Below are 20,195 nucleotides of genomic sequence, written 5' to 3' on the forward strand. Positions count from 1 at the left end.
TGGCAGAAGCGCGTGTCGAATGCGGGAGTGGCGCTGTCGTCGGTGAATGAGCGTCACTTTTTAAATTTCTCATCATCTTTCTCGCTCTCTTCCCTCATTTACTCGCTATTTTCTCCCTTCCCCCCTCTCGCGCATACTTTGATTCCACCGCACGCGACGCTGGTGGACGCAGTGTTCGTGGGAGATGTGTGGACATGTGTTTCTGCTCGGGTGCGCTGATACTGGATTCGAAAAAAAGCTGCTCCACTCCAGATGAGGTGGGCGCTTAAATGGCCCCGCACCTTCTCGTGTTTGTCTCACCCTCTTTGCTCCCTCATTTATGTTCTACGCACACGCATCACCACCGTTACCACCACGCGTAGGCACCTTTCGACGGCGTTTTCTTTCTAGCGCAGCAGCAGATCACTGCCTCACACCCAATTTACTGCCCCCCTCTGCCCTTGCGAACGTGTCAGACGCCTTGACGCTTCCTTCCGTTCTTTTGAGGCTCTCTCTCGCTGTATGCCTCTGGACGTGTCTGCGGTGTTTGAGCAAATTCTTCCCAACCTCAATGCCCCGCGCAGACGAGCACTTACGCCCATTCACTCGCCTTCCTCGAAGGGAACCGCTCATTCCTCTTTATCCCACTACCGCTGCGTTTGTACACTTTTTTGGTGGGGCCCACGGCTGTTGTCGTTACTCGTGCTGCGGGAATTGACCATGGCGTACTCGCTTAATGGCGATGCCCGGATCGGCGAAAAGTGCCTATTCGTTGAGAGCAGGGCACAGTCGGACGGCTATATCATGATCCTCGCGGAGTCATTCCGCGGCAGCTACGAGACAATCCGCCCTCTCTTGACGACGCTAGCGGAGGCCGTCTCGCGCCCTTCACTGATTCACGAGTACCGGCTGACACCGTTCTCCCTCGGCGCCGCCGTGTCAAACGGAATCGACGCTACGGAGGCGACCACCTTCTTGGAGACGTATGCGTATGGGCTTGCAGCCTGCAGCGAAAGACGTCAGCGTGTGCGGCAGTTCATCGAATCCTGCATGAGGCGCTACAACCTTGTCCGCGTTATTATCGACTCCGCGAGGACCCTTGTGCAGTGCAAGAATGAGGAGACGGCTCAGATGCTGCTATGCGATACCGTGATCACCTCGGTAGCGGCAACGCCGCCTCAGATTTTTTACGAGACGAGCTCCTGGGCGGAGAACCCAGCACCTTACCCCTCGTTCCTGCTGCAGAGTAGGGCTATGTCGAAGGTGGTGGCCGCCCGGTGCATGGTGCTGGGCTTCCCTATTCAGCAGCAGTACGACTTTGAGAATGACACGTCGGTTCGTAAGGCGCATATCTCACTGCGTACACAGACAAAGCCACGACGCTATCAGATCGAGGCGGTAGACGCCGCTATCCACGACGGCACCCTCAACAGCGGATGCATACTCCTCCCCTGCGGCGCCGGAAAGACGCTGCTAGGCATCATGCTCATGTGCAAGGTGAAGAAGCCGACGCTGGTCGTGTGCGCCGGCAGTGTCAGTGTTGAGCAATGGAGGAGCCAAATTCTCGACTATGCCACATTGGAGGCACCATCGCCGACAGACAACGATGATGCAGCTGACACTCAGGGCGGTTGCTCCCACCAAATCAAGAGCGGTGCCACCCGCATTGCGTGCCTGACAGGCAAGCAGAAGGATCCCATCACAGAGGAGACGGACGTTGTGCTGACGACCTACAGCATGCTGGTCACGGCGCACAAGGCTAAGTTGCGCCAGCATGCGACAACAACAGCCGGCGAGGACGACCTGTTCACGGGACGAGGACTGCGCAAGCGGAAAGAGAACCCGAAGGAGAAGCTCTTCGCCCCCTATGGGCTGTTAATTCTGGATGAGGTGCACGTGATGCCAGCGGAGAGTTTTCGCGGGAGCCTCGGCTTCATTGATGCCAAGGGTATTGTAGGCCTTACCGCCACCTACGTGCGCGAAGATCACAAGATTCTTGACCTCTTCCACCTCGTGGGGCCGAAGCTGTACGACATTTCAATGGAGGCCCTCGCTTCACAGGGCTACCTTGCCAATGTACACTGCGTCGAGGTGCGCACTCCAATGACGAAGGAGTTTGGGCTCGAGTACATGGACCACCGCCGGAGAGCCGCAGGGACGAGCAAGACCCCGGTACTGGTGATGTTGGCTGCTGCAAACCCGAACAAAATGATGTGTGTGCGAGAGCTTGTGTGGCAGCACCTCGACGTCGGCGCCAAAATCCTTGTCTGCTGCGACCACATTATGCTACTGAAGGAGTACGGGGAGCTGCTCAACGCACCGGTGATATGTGGCAGCACGCAGCACAAGGAGCGACTGATGATCTTCTCCGACTTTCAGAGCACGTCGAAGATTAACGTGATATGCGTCTCGCGCGTTGGCGACGTGAGCGTGAACCTGCCCAACGCAAACGTCGTGATCCAGGTGTCCAGCCACGGCGGCAGTCGCCGTCAGGAAGCCCAGAGGCTAGGGAGAATCCTGCGGCCAAAGGAGCGCGCCGCGAACGGGAGGGCAGTGGATGCATGGTTTTACTCCATTATTAGCATGGACACCATCGAGATGAATTACGCGGCTCACCGCACCGCCTTCCTCGTTGACCAAGGGTACGCCTGCCGCGTCATGGAGTACATCCCGTTCGAGTCATCAGCCAACACCAGTTTAGGACGCATGAAACAGCTGGCGAAGAAGGAGCGCGTTGGCGACGCGGTGAGCATCAAGCAGGAGTTCTTATACGAGACGGTACACCAGTCAAGCGTCTTGTGGTCGCGAGCCGCCGAACGCTCTGGCCACAGCGCCGGGGCTGACGACCGTCGCACCGAGTCGCTGTCGTATCAGCTTGGACTGCTCTCGAAGGTGGTGTCCAGCTGGGAAATGGAGTTCCAGCAAGAGTGTCGCAAGCGCCGCCGCACTGCTGCGGAGGACGTCGCCGAAAACGCTACTGATGACGCGGATGGCGTGACGGAGGCTCGTTCGATGCGGACCTACGCCGCCATCAAGAATGAGTGGAGGATCAGCGGTGATCACGAGACTCGTGCCACAGCGCTACACAACCTTGTTGGCGTCGAAGACGGGTTTGTGTACCACGAGCTCTAGCACCATCTGTTGTTCAGACATGCCTGTGCGCACTTGCTAAGAGTGCTGGCGGGGGTGGAGGGGTAGGGGCAGAGCACAGGACCCGTCTCTTTCTCTCCCTCTGTCCTACCCGGACGCCCTTTGTGGCTTTACATTTTCTTCTACTGCTGCGTGTTGTCCCCTCAATCACCTCTTCGCATCGTAGTCGGCACACGAGCGCACCTGCCTCACCCTTCTCTCTTTTTATTGGCTTTGTGTGTGTGTGTGTGTGTGTGTTGATGTGTACACGCCAGCGATCCCAAAACGCGCTCAAGGAGGCTGCGCATAGGGACAGCAGAGGCTAGCATGCGTTTGCGGGCGAAGTGCCCATTGGCTTCAGGCGCGCACACGGAGTGGCTTGATGCACATGCAACTCTCAGCCAAACACACGAAAAGCGGAGATGGAAATAGCGCGAGTAGAGAACGGTTACGGTGACGAAACGCTTTCTACACAGGTGAGCTTCGTTGTCCGTCCTTTGGGCGGGTGTGGTAGTGCATGTGCGAGCGTGCGTCTCACGCCATGGCACCTGTTCTGCACATCTCATCAGCGACTTTGGTGATGTCTTATTGAATGTCAACAACTTCGTACCGTTTCCTTTGCCTTCTGCTGCTTCTCCAATTCGTTATTTGCTCATTCCCACGGGACGCCGCTGCGTCCCCGTAGCCTCAGCAGGTGTCATTGTCTTATATTTTGCTTATAAGAACAGAGAAGTGGAGGAAAAGATGGTCTGAGTGGCCTGCTGGCTGGTGGTGTACGTCGTTGCGTACATCGCCAAGTGGCTCTACCGGCTCTTCAATGGTCCTGCAGTCGAAGACAGCAAGAACGATAAGAAGCTGCCGTTGGTTGACAATTCTGATGCGTGTGAGGGTGATACCTGATCTTTGCTATTCAATCGCGGCGGCAAGGAATCTCCACCCCCCTCGCCTGCGTAAGGTGGCTGTGGCGACGATGCTATTTCCTCCAGATGGTGATGTGTGAACACGCGTCTGTCCACGCAGCGCGTCTGCGACATGTAGCGCTACACCCATACATGAATAAGATCGACATACACACCCATGCACGGACCGAAGTGTGTTTCAGCACTTCTACGTGCCTGCAGAAACACTGAATGGATGTAGAATCACCCCCCCCCCCCCGAACAGGCCAAACCTTTCAGGATGCGAAATGAGGCTAGAGACCGAAGGGAGAAGAGACGAAGGGAGGTGCTCCGTTAGCATGTTCTCCTTCTTCTTCTAGAGAACAACGTAGCTCGTCATAGTTGATGGGTGCTGTGCTCTCCAGTCGAACCTCGTGCGCTGCTCTGTAGCTTCGGCGTCCTGTGAGGGGGGAGGAAGGGGTCCGAGTGCTTGTGTGTAGTCTCTTGTGTATGTATGCTTCTCTCGCTGGGTATGAGAGAGAGTCTGTGTGTCGGCGCGCACTTATTCTATGACGTGTCATGTTGGAACCGCAGGATTCATGATGCTGAATGTATGCGCGATGCAATGCTGCCGTGACACATGCTGACACATATCTGTAGGTACGAAGGCCCCCACAAGGGCAGAAAATCGAAGTGCAGAGTACGTAATGGAGGGAGGGCAAGTACACAGGCAGAAAGAGACGTGAAGAAGAGAGCACAAGCGGAGAAGAGGGTTGAGGCAGGTAATGGTGAGGACAGGGAAAGGTCAAGTATGCCCAGGTTCTCTTTGTGGTCACACTGCCGTCAACGGCGGATGTTCTGAAACTGCGCATTTCCTGGCTACTTTGCACTTGAAGAGTGCCCCCGCAATCACGAAAACTGTGTGGTGGTTGCGGCCAATCAACTGACCGGCAGTAGTGCACTTGGCGCATCTCTCTTCCCTCCCACTGGTGATCTTGCTTCTCCCATTCCATGTTGTGTGAGCTGTTCTCCTTTTCACTCTGTTTGCGTCCGTCGTGTGTGCTGATCTGCCTTTTCTCTCCTCTATTCCGTCTTTTTATTTGGTAGACGTTCCTCACGCCGTCTCCAATACTTTGCTTCTCTTTATTTGTGTTTGCCTGTGGGCAACTGTGCTCTCCCCGGCAGGTACCTATGGTGCCAAAAGGAGAGAAGGGGAAGCAGGTTGTCCCCTCACCCCCGGGCCCCATCTTTTCCCCTTTGATTGAGCTTCCGCTATATGGACTGTGCGGTGTGCTTTCCTATCCTCACTTGCCCTTCTCTCTTGAGTGTCGGCTGTGCTTTTTTTTTTTCTACTATTAGGTGCTGTTCTCTTCTCACATGGGGTGGGGCCCACATTCACTGCGAGGGCGAGAGCGGGAGTTCGTGACACCATGCTTACGCGTCTGTTTCTCTTCGGCGCCCCTGAAGATCACACAGTCTCTCTCTCTCTCTCTCCCTCCCTCGAGGTGAGTGTGTGGTGATGTTTCTTTCCCTCCTTGAGTGAATTTACTTTTGAGGCACTTGTGCGACGTGATGTGCGACAGAAAAAAAAAGGCTGGAAAACACAAACAAACCATGCAGAGGCGGGTACTCCTGGTACCACGACATATACACCCATCACTGTGTTCGTAGGCCTGTTTAACTCATGCCTGAGATAGACGGAGTACCACGGGCAGGATTGCTTGCGCCAACTCACCACATGTGCATTTCATATCATTCCGCTGTGCACTACGGTAGCGAAGGGGAGAGGCGTTGGTCAACTTGATGCTGCGTGCTTTGTTATGATTTCCTGTTAGTTTGCACCCTACACTGCGCAGTAACATTTTTCTTCTCCACCGTCAATGTCCTTCTCTACTGTGTGCTTCTGCCTTTATCGATGCGCGCGTCTGATTCGTATTCCGGTGTGGTGCCTACCTCTCATTCCCACCTTCTCCCCTGCCACCGCGTGCGTGCCTCTGTGCCACTGCATTTCTCTCCCTTCTTAGGGTTATTTCAGTTTAGTTCCTTTTCTACCTTCTCTAACCCAAACGCACCTATACAAGCAGCGACGTTTTCCTCTTCCTTTTCCTCCCCAGACGCCTCTTCCCTAGGACACACTGTCGGGGAGACGGGCAGTCGGGTGGCGACGCACCGCTCTACGGCTCGACACAGCACGTGCATTGACGCGTTCCTGACAGAAGAGGGAGACGTAAGGAAAATTGCCTTCGCGGTCTCGCTGCACCAACCAAAAGGAAAGGCAACAAGGGCAATCCAAAGCATCGAGAGGGCGGCGCCTGTATTTGCCCTCCTCTCTGTGCCCCTCTCGTGGCTCGCACTTTCGCTCACCACCTGCATTCCTCCTTCGGTGTGCGTCCTTGAGCGTGTCTTCACACGGCCTCTCTCCTTTTCTGCCCCGCGTGCTCTCGTGCGCTCGCCTCTGTCCTCTCCACTGAGGGCGACTCCATATGCCCCCCCCCCCACACACACACACACTTTCTCTTGCCTACTAGCAGCACCTTTGGCATGACTTGACTGTTGTCTATGTGCTCCGAACTCACCACCACAGTGGGGAGAAAAAAAAAGAGCTGCAGGGGAGGCACGTTCGGTACAGCAAAAGTCCCACTCAGCTACACGGTTTGTGCTGCAGGGGGGGGGGGCGGTCACGACAGACAGACGCCCTGGTTTCTTCCCCATTTCTCGCTTCTCTTGCTGTTCTTCCCTCGACCACCTCTCATTCCCCCGCCACCCCCCCATTGCCGCAACTGAGGGCCCATTGGCAGAGGCCAGGAGAAGAGAGGTGCGATTGCCCCTTTATCGTGCACTTTGAGCTCTCACTCACTCACGTCTTTGGGGACAAATTCGGCGGGGTGGGAGGAGGGCATTAATCTGCGCGCTGCTCTCCGCGTAGAGAGAGGTCGATAGTTTCTCAGCTTGGGTAGCTTCCTTTACTCGCACCTCACAGTTTTTGAGGCCCTTCACTGCACGAGTTTTCCTCTTCCCCTTTCCGCCCTTCCTCTCCTCCCCCCTCCCTAGACCGCACTGCTAGCGGAGAGCGCGACCCCCGATCGCTCGAGATGTAGCCACTTGGACAGAAGTAATCTCATTTTCTCTTCTCCGTCACCCCCTGTTTGCTGCGGCTCCGTCGTAGCGTTCAGATTTTCTGTCAATCACCGCTTTATTTCCCTCCTTTTAATCACTACCGAGGGTCAAAGAAGCCAGACTGGGTGAGACGAGCCATCGTGGTCGATTGCACTGTGTAAAGGGACACCCGCGCAGACACTAGCGCACACCGGCGCTGGGGAGAACACGTTCCTCTCCTCCTTTCCTTCCCATTGGCAGTTTTGGACATTTTGTGTCACGCCCACCCTCTCTTGCCCTTTCCCCCCCTTTCTCTCTGCAGTGGACAAGCTTATTTGTATCGCTGCACCGACACGTGCCTGGACACTACCGGAATCACCGAAGTATCCTGCGTGTGGCTGTTGTAGTTCACCTTGGTGCATGTGTAGTTGAGGCGATGAGTTTTGCAGGCATCGACAGTTGGATCGGCCCCTTGCCGGGGCTGCAAAGCACGCCACGGCCTCAGATCACCCTGCTTGGCGATACTGCGACGACCACGAGAGACACCGACACTGTGCCTGCGCGGTCCACGACGTATGAGGCACAGTACGCGGAGTGCGAGGCGTACCAGAAGGGCACCATGTACATGCAAGACTCAAGGGGTGAGAGCAAAAACTTGGTGGAGCTGGACACCGTGCCCCTCTCGCAGCTCTATGCAGCAGGGTATCGTATGTATCGCAAAAAACATCAGGCGGATCCAAAACAGAGCTTAGCTCTGCCTACCGCCCCCCCAGACTTCGACGGTGATGCCCCGATGGATCCCCAGACGATTGTTCGGCACGTGCGCAGCCTCGCCAATGCCTATAACAGCGTCACTCCGACCCCGTCACCATTCCTCATATACGAGCAGGTAATCCTTGATGCGAAAGATGCCCTCAAGGCAACAACAGAGGAGTCCAACCAGAGCATTGTTCAGCGAAACGATGACGGGTGCAACTCGCCGACTTCCCACACCGCGGAGAACTCGATGGATGACCTCTTTATTTACTCCTCTACCTTCCGCTCGCAGCTACAATCCGACGCACTAATGATGTCTGTGAGCCTTTTGAATGGTATGCAGTCGCACGTGCGCTCATTGCAGCTGTTGTATCAGCGTCTCTTGTCCGATGTCAACCTCGCCCGCGCGCTGGCGCCGTCTGTTGTGAGCGAGTTGCTCACTCAGCTGGACATCTCCGTCAAGGAGACGACGCCGCCGTCGGCGCAGGTGATGGAGCAGTGCGCCATTGCAGGACTACTAGTCGGACGGCGTCATCAGCTGAACGAGGTACTGCGCTACACTGACGTTCTAGAGCAGCTCACCATCGCCTCCTCTAGCATTGTTCCAGTAGCGGTCCCGCACGCACGCGAGATTGCGCAGTCCTTCTCACTTCATGCTGCGGCCATCTGTCCCATCACCTCCCCGATCGACTGCTTCCAAGATGAGCCCATCAAGATGAAGATGGTGCTCGGTGAGGGTACAGGTGTGCAGAGGTTTTGTGTGAGCCCCAACCAGCAGTATCTCGCCACAGTCGGAGCGCAAAGGGTAACGATGCTACATCTTTCGACTGGCTCCTTGCACGCGGAGCGGGAGCTGCCAGAGGTGGTGACCGGCTGCTGGAATGTGACGTTTTCCGAGGACTCGACGCACCTGATCTGCACTGATGCGAGCGGCCTGCACCACGCTGTCCTTACAACAGACCTCGCAACGAAGGAGGATCGCACGACGGAGTGCGTGTCGCTGGTGACGAACTATCGCAAAGGTGTGCTGGAGACGACGCCGGCGCCGTTCCTGCCATCCGGGTCCACTGCGTCGCTGCATATGCTCGAGTCCACTGTCAAGGCCTGCGTCGCCTCCTTCAGCCGCCCCTTACCGGACTCGGTGGACTGCTTTTCCCTCTGCGCGCACGCGTACAGCGATTGCTCTGGCACACTCATTCGCATCGTTCCAGACACCGGGGAGGCCCTCTCGGTAGAGTTGAGTGGTAGCTTGCTGCGGTTGCGACAGGGTTCCTCTGTGTGTCAAGGTGTGCTGCCCTCCACCAGCCAGTGGTACTTCCTCCACGCACATTGGAGCAAAGGTGTATGGGCCGTCAGCGTCAATTTCTCCATCGTCGAGCTGAGTGGACCACACTACACGCAGTCGCAGACGATGAAGATCAGAATGGTCGAGTGCCTGCGCTGCTCCGGTCATTTCGGGTCCATGGCGGTCTGGGTCGGCGCGAACGGCCCGGCGACGGTGCGTCGGTTCTTCCGAGAAAGGGTCGTGGACAGCTCTGTGACGCCGCTGTTTGTGCTCCCCATGGACGAAGGTACAGGAGTGTGGCTGAAAGAGACGGTGGGGCGCCAATGCGTGCCACTGAACACCAAGCTCTTCACATGGGACTCTTCTGTGGTGGTGCCGGTCGCCCCGACGAGCCGCTTTGCTGTGCCGCTGGACGAGTGGGTTCTCCTGTCCGGCCGGGTGCTGAAGAGCGCGTACCGCCTTTTCCTCGTGCTGCCACCACTAGAGAAAGGCTCCGACGATCTTGTGGCGGAGGTGGACCGCGAGGGCAATCAAATTGTGCGGGTGTATCAGTGCCCACGCTCGTGCAGCGAGAACGCGTACGCCATGCTTAGCGACGAGTCTGAGCTACTCGTCTATCAGCAGCGCTTTTCCACCTTCAGCTCTGTCCGCCTCTTTACCCGCCGCCGAATGGAGAAGGAGTTGGCATTGTGCAACCCAAATGGGTCATGCCCGCCTGTCGACTCAGCGCCGTGGCTCTTGCAGCAAATATACCGCTGCATCTACACTGAGAGCTACGAACTGGAGCGCATTCTCCCTGAAAACTCCCCGCTGTCCTTTGGCACACTTCGTTCGTTGGCCCAGGCTCTGCGGCAAGTGAAGCCGCTCACGCCACCGCTGAAGGTTTTGGCGTTCATGTCGCTGACTTTGGTGCATTTCCGTCGTCTTGCTACGCTTAATGACACCCGCATTGCGGATATTGCCGCATCGCTGAAGACGTCGTCCAGCGCCATCATGATGCTCTTCACGGAGAAGACATTCTTGGAGGTGACACACAAGCTCTACCAAGTCGCGAACGCGTGGTCCCTCACTGTCGAAGACCAGGCAGAGATGCTTCTGCGGATGAACTCCGGCGAGCACACCGACCTGCAGTGGAGCTACTTCTCTCGTGAGCGCGTCTACACCGTCATTCATCACATTGTGCAGCACCGTCCAGAAGACGTTGTATCAGCTGCAAAGAATCTACTGCACCAGTGTGAGCGGGAGGTTGCCAGCGATGCCGGCGAACTGAAGCCGGCAACGCATCTTATGACGTCTTTCGTGCTTGCCGTCATGACTACCCTGCCCTCACACGCCGCGTGCAAATCGGAGGCGTACGTGAGCCAGCTTCTGGAGCTGTTTGTCGACTACATGTGTCACTGCAAGTCCCTCTTCACCCCTGCACGAGTCGACGAGCAGTCGAACTCAGTCCTCCTCACCGGCGTGCTGCCGCTCTTCGTGACTGTGGCGAGTGTGTTCCCGGCAGCTGTGTCTGTTGAGACTCAAGAGCATCTGCTGGAGCTGTATAATCGCCTGTGGGCGGTTCAGGCGAGTCCAAAGCAGGTGGTAGCCTTCTCTACCCACGAGGCGTACGACATGTACGTGTCGAACAAGGAGGACACCGGCATCTGGCGCCTGTTTCTTGACTTCTCCACCGCACGAAGCGTCTCACTCATCAAGGAGGTCAGCAGTCCACCCGTATTTGTGACTCAGTCGGATGCATCGAATGGTAGGCCTGACAACACGGTATTGGACGAGACGAGCACCTTCAAGAAGTTGGACGGTGGCGAACTTCACATTCACGGCAGAGGTGAAAACAGCTTTACGGCCATCGCACAGTACGAGTTTATGCTGGATGTTTCCCTGGCCTCCGTAATGCGGGAGGCAATCTTGCAAGTGCTGCTGGCCGCCGCTGCGCAGCTCATGGAGAAGCCGCCGACGTCGTCTGAGGTTGTCATTGCACCGTTGTTTCGCTACGGGCTCACCACAAGTGTGTTGGCGGCTCACAACGTCGAGGTGCGCGGTGTAACGCACGAAAACCTCTTCGATTTTCCGCTGCGCGTTCTGGAGGACAGGGACGAGGGCAAGGAGTTTGTGGATGAAGTGAGCAAGGCAATGCGGGGGTCCATTGTTCCTTCGATGCGTCCCGCTATCCGCGCGCTGCTATCGATCCTTCTGCATTGCGGACTAACACGCGGACAAGCGGAGGACGAGCTGAAGCTGCGATGGTTCAGCGGAGAGTGGAGCACAAAGCTTCAGGGCGCCACAAAAGAGGAAACAATCGTCTTCCTCACATCGCTGGCGCGATGGATGACGGAATGCGTTTTCTTCGAGGGAGACGGCACGACACCGATGTTTGGCCGCCGCACCTCGATTCGGCTCGAGAGCTCCCTGAACGGGTCGAGGTCACTCTCAGAGCGGCGGGGATCGACGAGCTCGCGCCGAAGTGTCGTGAAGCTGTCCTCGCAGAATGACTCTCTGGAGCAGGTGCGCTTGTTGCTGGCGAAGGGGATTACGCCGCTCAGGATTCAGGAAGACTTGATCAGTCGTGCGCGCGCGGCGCAGAACATCGAAAAAGGCCTTCAGTTGCTCTCACGTCTGGTGCAGGTCAACCCGGCCGGACTGACAGAGGACTTCATGACGAAAGTGCTGCGCGTACTATGGGCCTTCACCTGCACTGACGACTGCCAGCACTTCATGGAAGTGCTGCGCGGCGCTGGGGTCGATGCGGAGATGGCTGTACGTCGCGCCTTCCACGGCGTGCTCCACAGCTTTTTCGCGGTACTCAAGAACTCGTCGAACGCGGTTGGGTACCGCGCTGCCCTGACACAGGAGGCTTTCCAAGGGCGTGCGCTCATGCTCTTTCATGCCATCTTGTGCCTCCCATGGGATGAGGCGGACTGTGAAGACTTCAAGCGCAGCTTTGAGACGGAGAATGACATTCTAAAGTTCTTGGAGAGCCAGATGGGCTCGCCAACAGCGCTGGCGGCGCTAACGTCACCGTGGCGACTACGGCACGAAGCAGCTCGCTCCGCTGAGGACATGACAGTGATTCAGGAGCAAGCGGTGCGGACGGGGCTCCTCAGCGCGGCCGATTTCACTTCCCTTAGCCGTGTCTTTCCAAACGGCTTTTCTGTCGTCATTCCCACAATTCAAACGGCACGGTCGCAGTTTGGGGTGGTGATGGAGAAGGGCTCTGGCGCCGCCGTGCTGGTGCGCGCTGACGAGGGGTGGCAGCTAAACTGGAAGGAGGGGGTCCCGCGGGTTTATTACTACGAGGTAAAGATCAACTCTCCCATTGGCAAGTTTGACGTGGGCGTACAGCTGCCCCGCACGGAGCTTGCCGTCCGCGGCGAGGACCTCTTTTTCTCCTACAGCAGCCTGGGCGACGTTAACTGGGGTGAGCAGGCGCAGCTGCCGCCTTTTACGGAGGGGGACACCGTTGGCTGCGGTATCGTAGCCACTTCGCGTCTTCTGTTCTACACACTCAATGGCCGCTTTCTCTCCTTTGCGGGTGGCGTCAGCGTGTCCACTAATGTCGCTGCCGATAGCGCACTACTGTACCCTGTCATCTCCTTCGACGATGGAAGCATGGTGCGCATCGCAGTGAACTTTGGCACGATGCCTTTCGCATATGACTACCGCCAGCTACACCCGGCTCTGACGATCGCCAAAGGTCCGACTTGGTATCGCATCACTTCCACCGCGGAGATGGTGCTTCACCACCTGACGGCTCGTGTGTGCGCTGTGCAGGAGTCGAAGAGCCACAGCGCCCGTGGCGCGCTGACGCAGGTGTGCGATGTGGTGTGTCGCCATGTGAACAGCGTCACGTCATCACTCATGAACATTGGCATTGGCGGCTCCTCGAATAGCAGCTCAACGACGCGCGTGCAGCAGGCTGTGGCGCTGAGCGTCGCAGAGCACTCGATCATGGTGCTCATTTCCATCATTCGGCACATTGCCACGCACGGTATTCTACCGAGTGAGCACATCAGCAATATGGTGTTCGACGCCGTGTCCATTCTTATGCTGCTGCCACTGCATTCTGTCCAGATCGCAACCATTGGCCTGCTGCCGGACGTGATTGTGCACGTCAGAGAAGTCCCCGACAGCAAGACTGCCGGGAACTTGGTGTCTACGCTTTTCGAGAACGCTACCTGCGCCACCGATTGCGAGGACGTCATCCCGTTCGTACCGATGTGGTGCGAGTGCGACGCGAGCGCTATGGCAATCGTGAACGTGCAGCACGCACACATGCTACCCGACGCGCAGCGCAGCATTGTGCTGGGCAACGTGCTTCCCCGCACTGGAATGGTGTCCTTCTCTGTCAAGGTGACGAGGCGCAACATGTCGAAGGGGCACTCACTGAAGGGTGGTTATTTTATCGGAGTCTCTGTGGCAAGGCTCAGCCCGCTGACGCCGACGAGCAACTCACAGAGCTGGAAGGCTGTGAACCCGCCCATTGTGTGGGCAATCCAGGACACATCGCCACAGCTACCGCATGCCACAAACCCCACCGTCAAGCTCAACAACTTCCAGCGCACCTTTGGCAACGCCGACTCCATTCGTGTCGTGGTGGATCGCGACAAGCGATGCATCGACTTCTACCGTGAGGGTGAGTTCCTCAAGACGCTCTTCAGCGACATTCCAGAGGACACTGACCTGGTGCCGTTTGTGCAGCTCTACAACGATGACGCCGCCGCGGCGATTAGTGCCGGCACGATGACAGCCCCAATCACCGGGCCAACACTCCTCGGTGTGGTTTCGGTCGACGTGCTGCGCTCTATGCTGACCCTTGACCCCTTCCAAGACCTCGTTGCAGAGCGTCTATGTGAGGAGCTGAGTCTGCAGCAGTTCCCCAAGGTGACGCTCTCGATCTTCAAGAGCGTGCCTGACCCACGTCTGCTGCAGCTACGCAGCTCTGCGGGAGAGGAGGTGACAGTAACGGTGTCGCGGCTGAATGATTTGCGCTGCAAGTTCGCTCTTGGGGGCAAAACAAACTACGAGCATCTCTGTAACATGCGCACGCCAGCCAAGCCGCGCACGGTGTGCACCTTCGACACTGTTCTGCCGACCTCGCGTCTGACGGGACTGTCGCGCTGCATTGACCACCTCATCGCCGCCGCAGAGCGCATGGTGATGCCACGCATCACGACTGAGGCGCTCTGCTGCACTGAGCAGGAGGACCGCTGCAGAGTTGTGCTGGAGGAGAAGGATCACTGGGACTTCCTCTTTCACGGGCTGCGCGTGGGCAGCTTCATCACGGTGTTGCGTCGGCTGCCCTCCATCGCCGACATGCACACGCCGCCGATCCCGCACGACTACACGTTCTCCGCGGCGCTCTCCAACCCGGGATTTTCAATGCCTTCGCACTACTGCGGGCGCCTGGCGACAGTGCCGAATGGCGCAAAAGGGGTCTCCACGCCGTTCATCGCGATCGCAGAGCCGTCCATTCCGACTGGGGCAAAGCTTAGCATCCGATGCCAGCTGATTCGCGGCAATCAAGGCCAGATCCTCGGTGGGGGGTACTACTTTGGCGTTTGCACGTCGACCTTTCACTGGAAACACAAGGACTTGAATGCGCACACCGCCGAGGTGTGGGCACTGCATGATATGGATGACTCACCCTGGCGACTGCGCCACCTGCGCACCGACGCTTCGTTTCTGGTGGCAGCGGAGCCGCGTTGCATTATTGTCAGTGGCGACACCATTCGACTTTACATTGACCGTGCCGCGCGCACTATACATGCCTTTCGAACGCCGGTGAATGGAGAGGAGATGCCGCTCGGTCTCATCTTTGACAACCTACCGATCGACGGTGTGCTGTACCCTTTTGTGAACCTCTTCAACACGGACGCGGTGGCCGTCTTACTGCCCTCCAACAGCACTGCGCCAGCTATTCGTCTTCCTTGCCAGAAACTTCAGTACGCGCTCTGCACTACTGACGAACGTAAGGGGTGTGACGGGTGCAACTCGAACCTTGCTGATACGAGGGTGTCCGGCTACTGGTTTAAGTGCAACGAGTGCGCTGACTACACGCTCTGCTCGAACTGCTTCTTGACGTGTGTTCACTCGAACCATAGCTTCACCATGATGGATGGCTCGCCGATTGCCTACTCGACCACCACACCTGCTACGGTCGAGCGTGGCACGGAGGTGACAATACCAGCCGCAACGGTCATGTACCTGCGTAGCAGCGGGTGCCGCATGCTTGAGGCGAAGATGAACTGTGTCGTTGAGGCGGTAGAGGACAACGCTTTCTGCGTCTGGGGACTCCTCGGCCAAGGTGACTCGGAGTCTTTCTCTGCTGTAATTGACACCGTCGACGGAACCCCTCTCTCACCGGATGCGCCGGTGTTTGTAGGGCTTGGCCCCGCACAGGAGATTGTCCAGTCGACGCGCGATAAGCTGCGCGACAAGTGCCTCGCGAACGTTTCTACCATTGCGACGTACTGCAGCGACCCGTCGCTGAGGCAGCCGCTGGAGAATCGCAGCAGAGACCCGTACGGGTTCAAGCGCGGTTCACGCATCACCCTCACGTACGACGCCGTCGCAGGTAGGATCGCCATCTCGCGCGACTGGGTCGTGGTTGGCACAAAGTCTGTGGCGCTGAAGAATAGCGAGAGCACCGTGCAGCCGATCGGCTGCTTTGTGCTGTTGGGCAAGAAGGGTACCACCGCTTCTATCTTCCCAGAGCGCGCGTGCACGTTGACGACGACGGTGGAGGATGTGAGTGGGAATATTCTCAAGACAGTCGGCCGAGACGGTAGCGTTTGGTTTGTGACACGCGAGAATTGTCGCCTTCCGTTGACCCCGTGCCGCGGCCTGTATCAGAAGAGCAGCTTGGGGTACGTCTTGATGGACCAACGTCTCGCCCAGTGCCGCCGGAAGAGCTCGGACAATCGCCTTATCCAGGTGCAGGTGCTGGAGACAGAGGAGGTGGTGTCAGTGCCGGCGCTTCACTACCTCATCAACGAGAGTTGCGCCATCTCCGAAGAGTGGTTCCTCTGCCGGCGTGACCGCAACGAGGGCGCAACGGTGGAGGAAGGGTTTGTCATGTCTCGCCTCCTCCTCATCCTCTCGTGTCTATGCGAGAACGAATCCCTCTCCCACCTCGTCTCATTCCATCAGGAGCGGCTGCTCAGCATGACGAAGCGCTTAGCCACAGTCCACATTGAGAACGACGCGCCGGTCGAGTTTCTAGACGAAATTCGTGCTTCCGTCGCCTCCACCGCTAACCGGCGGCGGTGGGCTCTGGAGAAGCGGCGCATTGCTGCGTTTGTGCCAGTCCTCAATACAGACGAGCGCAAGCGACGGTTTCGCAACGGAACCCTCCTGCACACGATCGACGGCGGAGACATCTTGGAGGTGACGTTCCGGCGCGGCGAGGTACTTACGGTGCGCAACACGCGCGACGAGTCGGTGTCAAAGGTGTCCTATCGGAGCTGCGTGCCGCTGAAGCAGTGTGGGGGGCGGCCCTGGTACACTCAGCAGAACGGGCTGCCGTGCAGCCTTTATGAGCACACGGTGCGCCTCAGCGATCCCGCCACGGCCTCCGAGAGCGTGCCGCTTCAGGACGAGTGGGTGGGTGAGGTAGTCTTCACACGTGCCGCCAAGTCGCTTACAGTGTCGCTTGCACCATCCGGTATCGGTCGCGCCGACATTGCGCAAGGCACAACTGAGGAGACGCGGTTGATTGTGGTGTATGAGCACAATAGGTACTCTCGTGTGGTGCGCCTCTTCATGCTTCTCTATAACGCCGACCTGCAGTGCAGGCTTGAACAGTTCGTGGCCAGCAGCGGTGAAGGAGGGCGGGGGCTGGCGCGTGGGTATGAGGAGGTCATCGACTTTCTCAGCAACGCCGCCGCGTCTGTGCACGACAAACCGGTGGCGGCTGGGCCAGACGTGTACTTCAGCATGATGGGCTTTCTCGACGCGGAGGGCCTGCGACTGAAGGGTGTCTTCCAATGCCACCAAAGCAAAGGCGGTCTCTTCACCCTGAACTCGTGTCGTCGATTTGTTCTGCTCTCGTCGGTGTCAGATCGGTGGGCCGTGGAGCCACTGCCAAACTGCCTCGATGCGTCGATTCCCCCGGCGCCGCATCGCGATATGCGGGAGTCCACCCACCGTCTTGTCGTGCTGCTGGCGCGCCACTTATACCTTGTCACCTGCAGTGAGATCGAGCGCAGGCCCGCCGATTTCCTCGACCATATTTTTGTCTTCATCAACCACCCGCTTGCCGACACGCTCGTGTGCAAGGGCAGCGGCATCCACCAGCTGAGTGTGATGCTGAGCGAGGTGAACATACGCATCACCGACCCCAGCGTGCAGCCGTGGGATGTCATCTCGCTTGCCCGTCTCGCGATCAAGAGCCTCTTGCTACGCCCCGAGACGATCAACAACGTGCGGGAGCACTTATTGTGGGACTGCCTGCATGGTGTTGTGACGGCAGCCCACCGCTGCGGTCGCTACCACCGCCATGAGCTGCTTCGAAGCATCACCACCTTTGTACAGACGAGGCTGCAGTACACTAGCATCTATCAGCAGCTCTTTTCTACGCTGTTTTCGTACGTGCAGCGGTGGATGGTGGCGCTGCCGGAGGCTAAAGAGGTGAAAAAAGACATCGCGGCAGGCGTTGACCTCCTGCTTGTCCTCGGCAGTCCATTGGACGAACAGGTGCGCAAGATCCCCGTAGCTCCTCTGCAGTGCCTCATCGATATGTGGCAGTCTGTGACAGCCGATGTGGCGCTCCCGCGCGTCGTGGATGAGCTTCACCTGGCTATCAACCCAGAAAGCCCCCCAATAGACACACTCTGCACCTTTGGTGACTACGTACGACAGGAGCTTAAGGTGGGAAAAGTGCGGAGTACGTGCGGCACGACCGGAAAGGGGCATTACTACTACGAAGTGACGCTGCCGGACCGCATCACATCAGCCTACGCGGTCGGCTGGGGAACGGCGGTGCACAACGAGGTGCCAGGGCAGCACGTAGGGAGCGACCGCAACAGCTTCGCGTACAATGGTACCGACATCAACACCCGAGATGGGAAGGAGGAGTACAAGATCCAGACGGAGAGCATCCCTGGCACTGTTGTGGGGTGTCTGCTCAACACGGAGGAGCGGACGGCGGCTTGGTCCCTGAACGGGGTGCTGGGGCCCTTCATCTCGATTCCCATCGCCTTCACGAGCAATACGCCACTCTTCGCTTTTGCCTCGATCGGCACGTGCAGCGGCATGAAGGTGCGACTGCGTGCAAACGAGTTTGAGTACGCGCCAGACGGCTACACCGATCTTTCCGGCCGTTTTGCGCGTCCACTCGTGGACAGCTACAACCGCGGCCAGCGGAGCGTGATGGACCGGCAGTCCTATGCATTCTACTCACAGCTTGCTTCCTTTCTCTCTGACGTGGAGAAATACCTGGACGACCAGTCGGTGCAAAACTACAGCACTTCTATGTCGCAGTTGCCCGAGGATCCGTACAGGCTATTCGTGCACACCTATCCGCTGCTTCAGTTGTACCCCCCGTCTGCGCTGCAGAAATTTGCGCAAGTGATTGCAGTGACAGAAAGCTGCATGGCCACAGCGAACAACTTCGTTGACCTGGACGAGGAAACTGTCACAGGGACGCTGTCACAGGCCTTTCTGTCGATGAAGGGGCTTGTCCGCCGCTCCTTTCGACAGCGTCTGCTGGTGACCGTAGCCCCGCTTGAGGCCGTGAGCACGGCCCCCACGATCTTCGTGCGCGTAACGGATCTGTACTCCAGTCTACCCCGCACCACGGAGAGTGCGCTACGGTACTCCATTCTCGCGCAGCTGTACAGGCAAATCGGATTTTTAACGGAGGAACAGTGGATGGTGTCACCGCTTTTCAAGGTGAACCTGCACATCAGCGGCTCCGGCCACATCCCGGTCGACATGGGTGGTCCGTACCGGCAGCTGTGGACCTTCCTGGCATTCGAGATGATGCAGCACCCTGACAAGTGCTACCCCAACTCTGATTTCCATCGAAACCCCCTGTTTGTGTTTGTGAATAATTCGCAGCGCATTTCACTGGTGCCGGATAGCCAGGCAAACTCCATCTACGATCTCAACCTCTTCACCTTCTTCGGCAAGATCATGGGGCACTCGGCGCGTGCCAAGACCCCACTCGACATCGACTTTTCGCCGTTTTTCTGGAAGTTTCTGGTTGACGATGAGCTGACGATCAAAGACTTTTATACCCACGTAGACAGTGTCGTGGAGGCCACTGTGAAAGATGACAACTTTCTCTTGAGTGGCGTTGCAGACGAGCTGATCCCCGGCTTTGCGGAAAGCGTTGAGTGGCTGGACAACGACGATAGCGACGAGGTGGCCGCACAGCAGCGGCGCACCATTGCCGAACGTTGCCTCGTGCACTCGATGGATGAGCAGCTTAACGCTATCCGTAGCGGCCTCTGGAAAACCCTCTCGCGCCGCGTTGTGCGATGTCTCTCGTGGCGGGACCTAGAAAGTTTGGTATGTGGTGAGACGAATCTCACACTGCCCGATTTGCAAAAGTACATCCGCGTGCAGTTGACTGGGAGTCGCGAAGCACACTTCTGGCAAATTGTTGAACAGCTCTCGATGGAGCAGAGAGCTTCGCTGATCTGCTTTGCCTCTGGTCAGCGCCGCCTGCCTCTTATCCGACCCATCATGGTGGCTGAGAACAACGAAAGCGTCGACCACCTTCCCCGCGCTCAGGCATGCGGGTCACTGATTACCATTCCGCAGTACACCTCGCTGGATATGTTCAAGGAGAAGCTTCTTGTGGCGCTTCAGCACCAGATGGAGATGGAGCTGGCGTGATTGCTCGTGTGGCTGCGCACCGATGCGTGTTTTACTTTTGTACAGCCCTCCCCCTACGAGGCACTGGCGCCGCTGAGTTCTTCCGGCGCCATTATTGTTTTTTTTTGCTTTCTATTGGATCCAACACCCTCCACACGCAGTGTGGCACTGCCGCTGTTGCTGCAACGGCACGTGTGTCGTTTTTTGTTTTCCGCTGCGTGCTTCTCTTGTGTGCCGCTCAAGCTGCGCTC

At 57.6% G+C, this 20,195-nt stretch overlaps 2 protein-coding genes across 2 annotated transcripts; both read left to right on the forward strand.

Moving 5' to 3' along the window:
* Positions 1–699: 699 nt before the first annotated feature.
* On the forward strand, positions 700–3,111 carry LPMP_324050 (DNA repair helicase, putative; the record flags this gene model as incomplete). Its single annotated transcript, XM_010703784.1, has 1 exon — positions 700–3,111. The coding sequence occupies one exon, from the start codon at positions 700–702 to the stop codon at positions 3,109–3,111; it is 2,412 nt and encodes an 803-aa protein (XP_010702086.1).
* Positions 3,112–7,701: 4,590 nt separating this feature from the next.
* On the forward strand, positions 7,702–19,965 carry LPMP_324060 (hypothetical protein; the record flags this gene model as incomplete). Its single annotated transcript, XM_010703785.1, has 1 exon — positions 7,702–19,965. The coding sequence occupies one exon, from the start codon at positions 7,702–7,704 to the stop codon at positions 19,963–19,965; it is 12,264 nt and encodes a 4,087-aa protein (XP_010702087.1).
* Between the last annotated feature and the right edge of the window lie 230 nt (positions 19,966–20,195).

The sequence above is a fragment of the Leishmania panamensis genome, assembly GCF_000755165.1.
Source record: "Leishmania panamensis strain MHOM/PA/94/PSC-1 chromosome 32 sequence".
NCBI lineage: Eukaryota > Euglenozoa > Kinetoplastea > Trypanosomatida > Trypanosomatidae > Leishmania > Leishmania panamensis.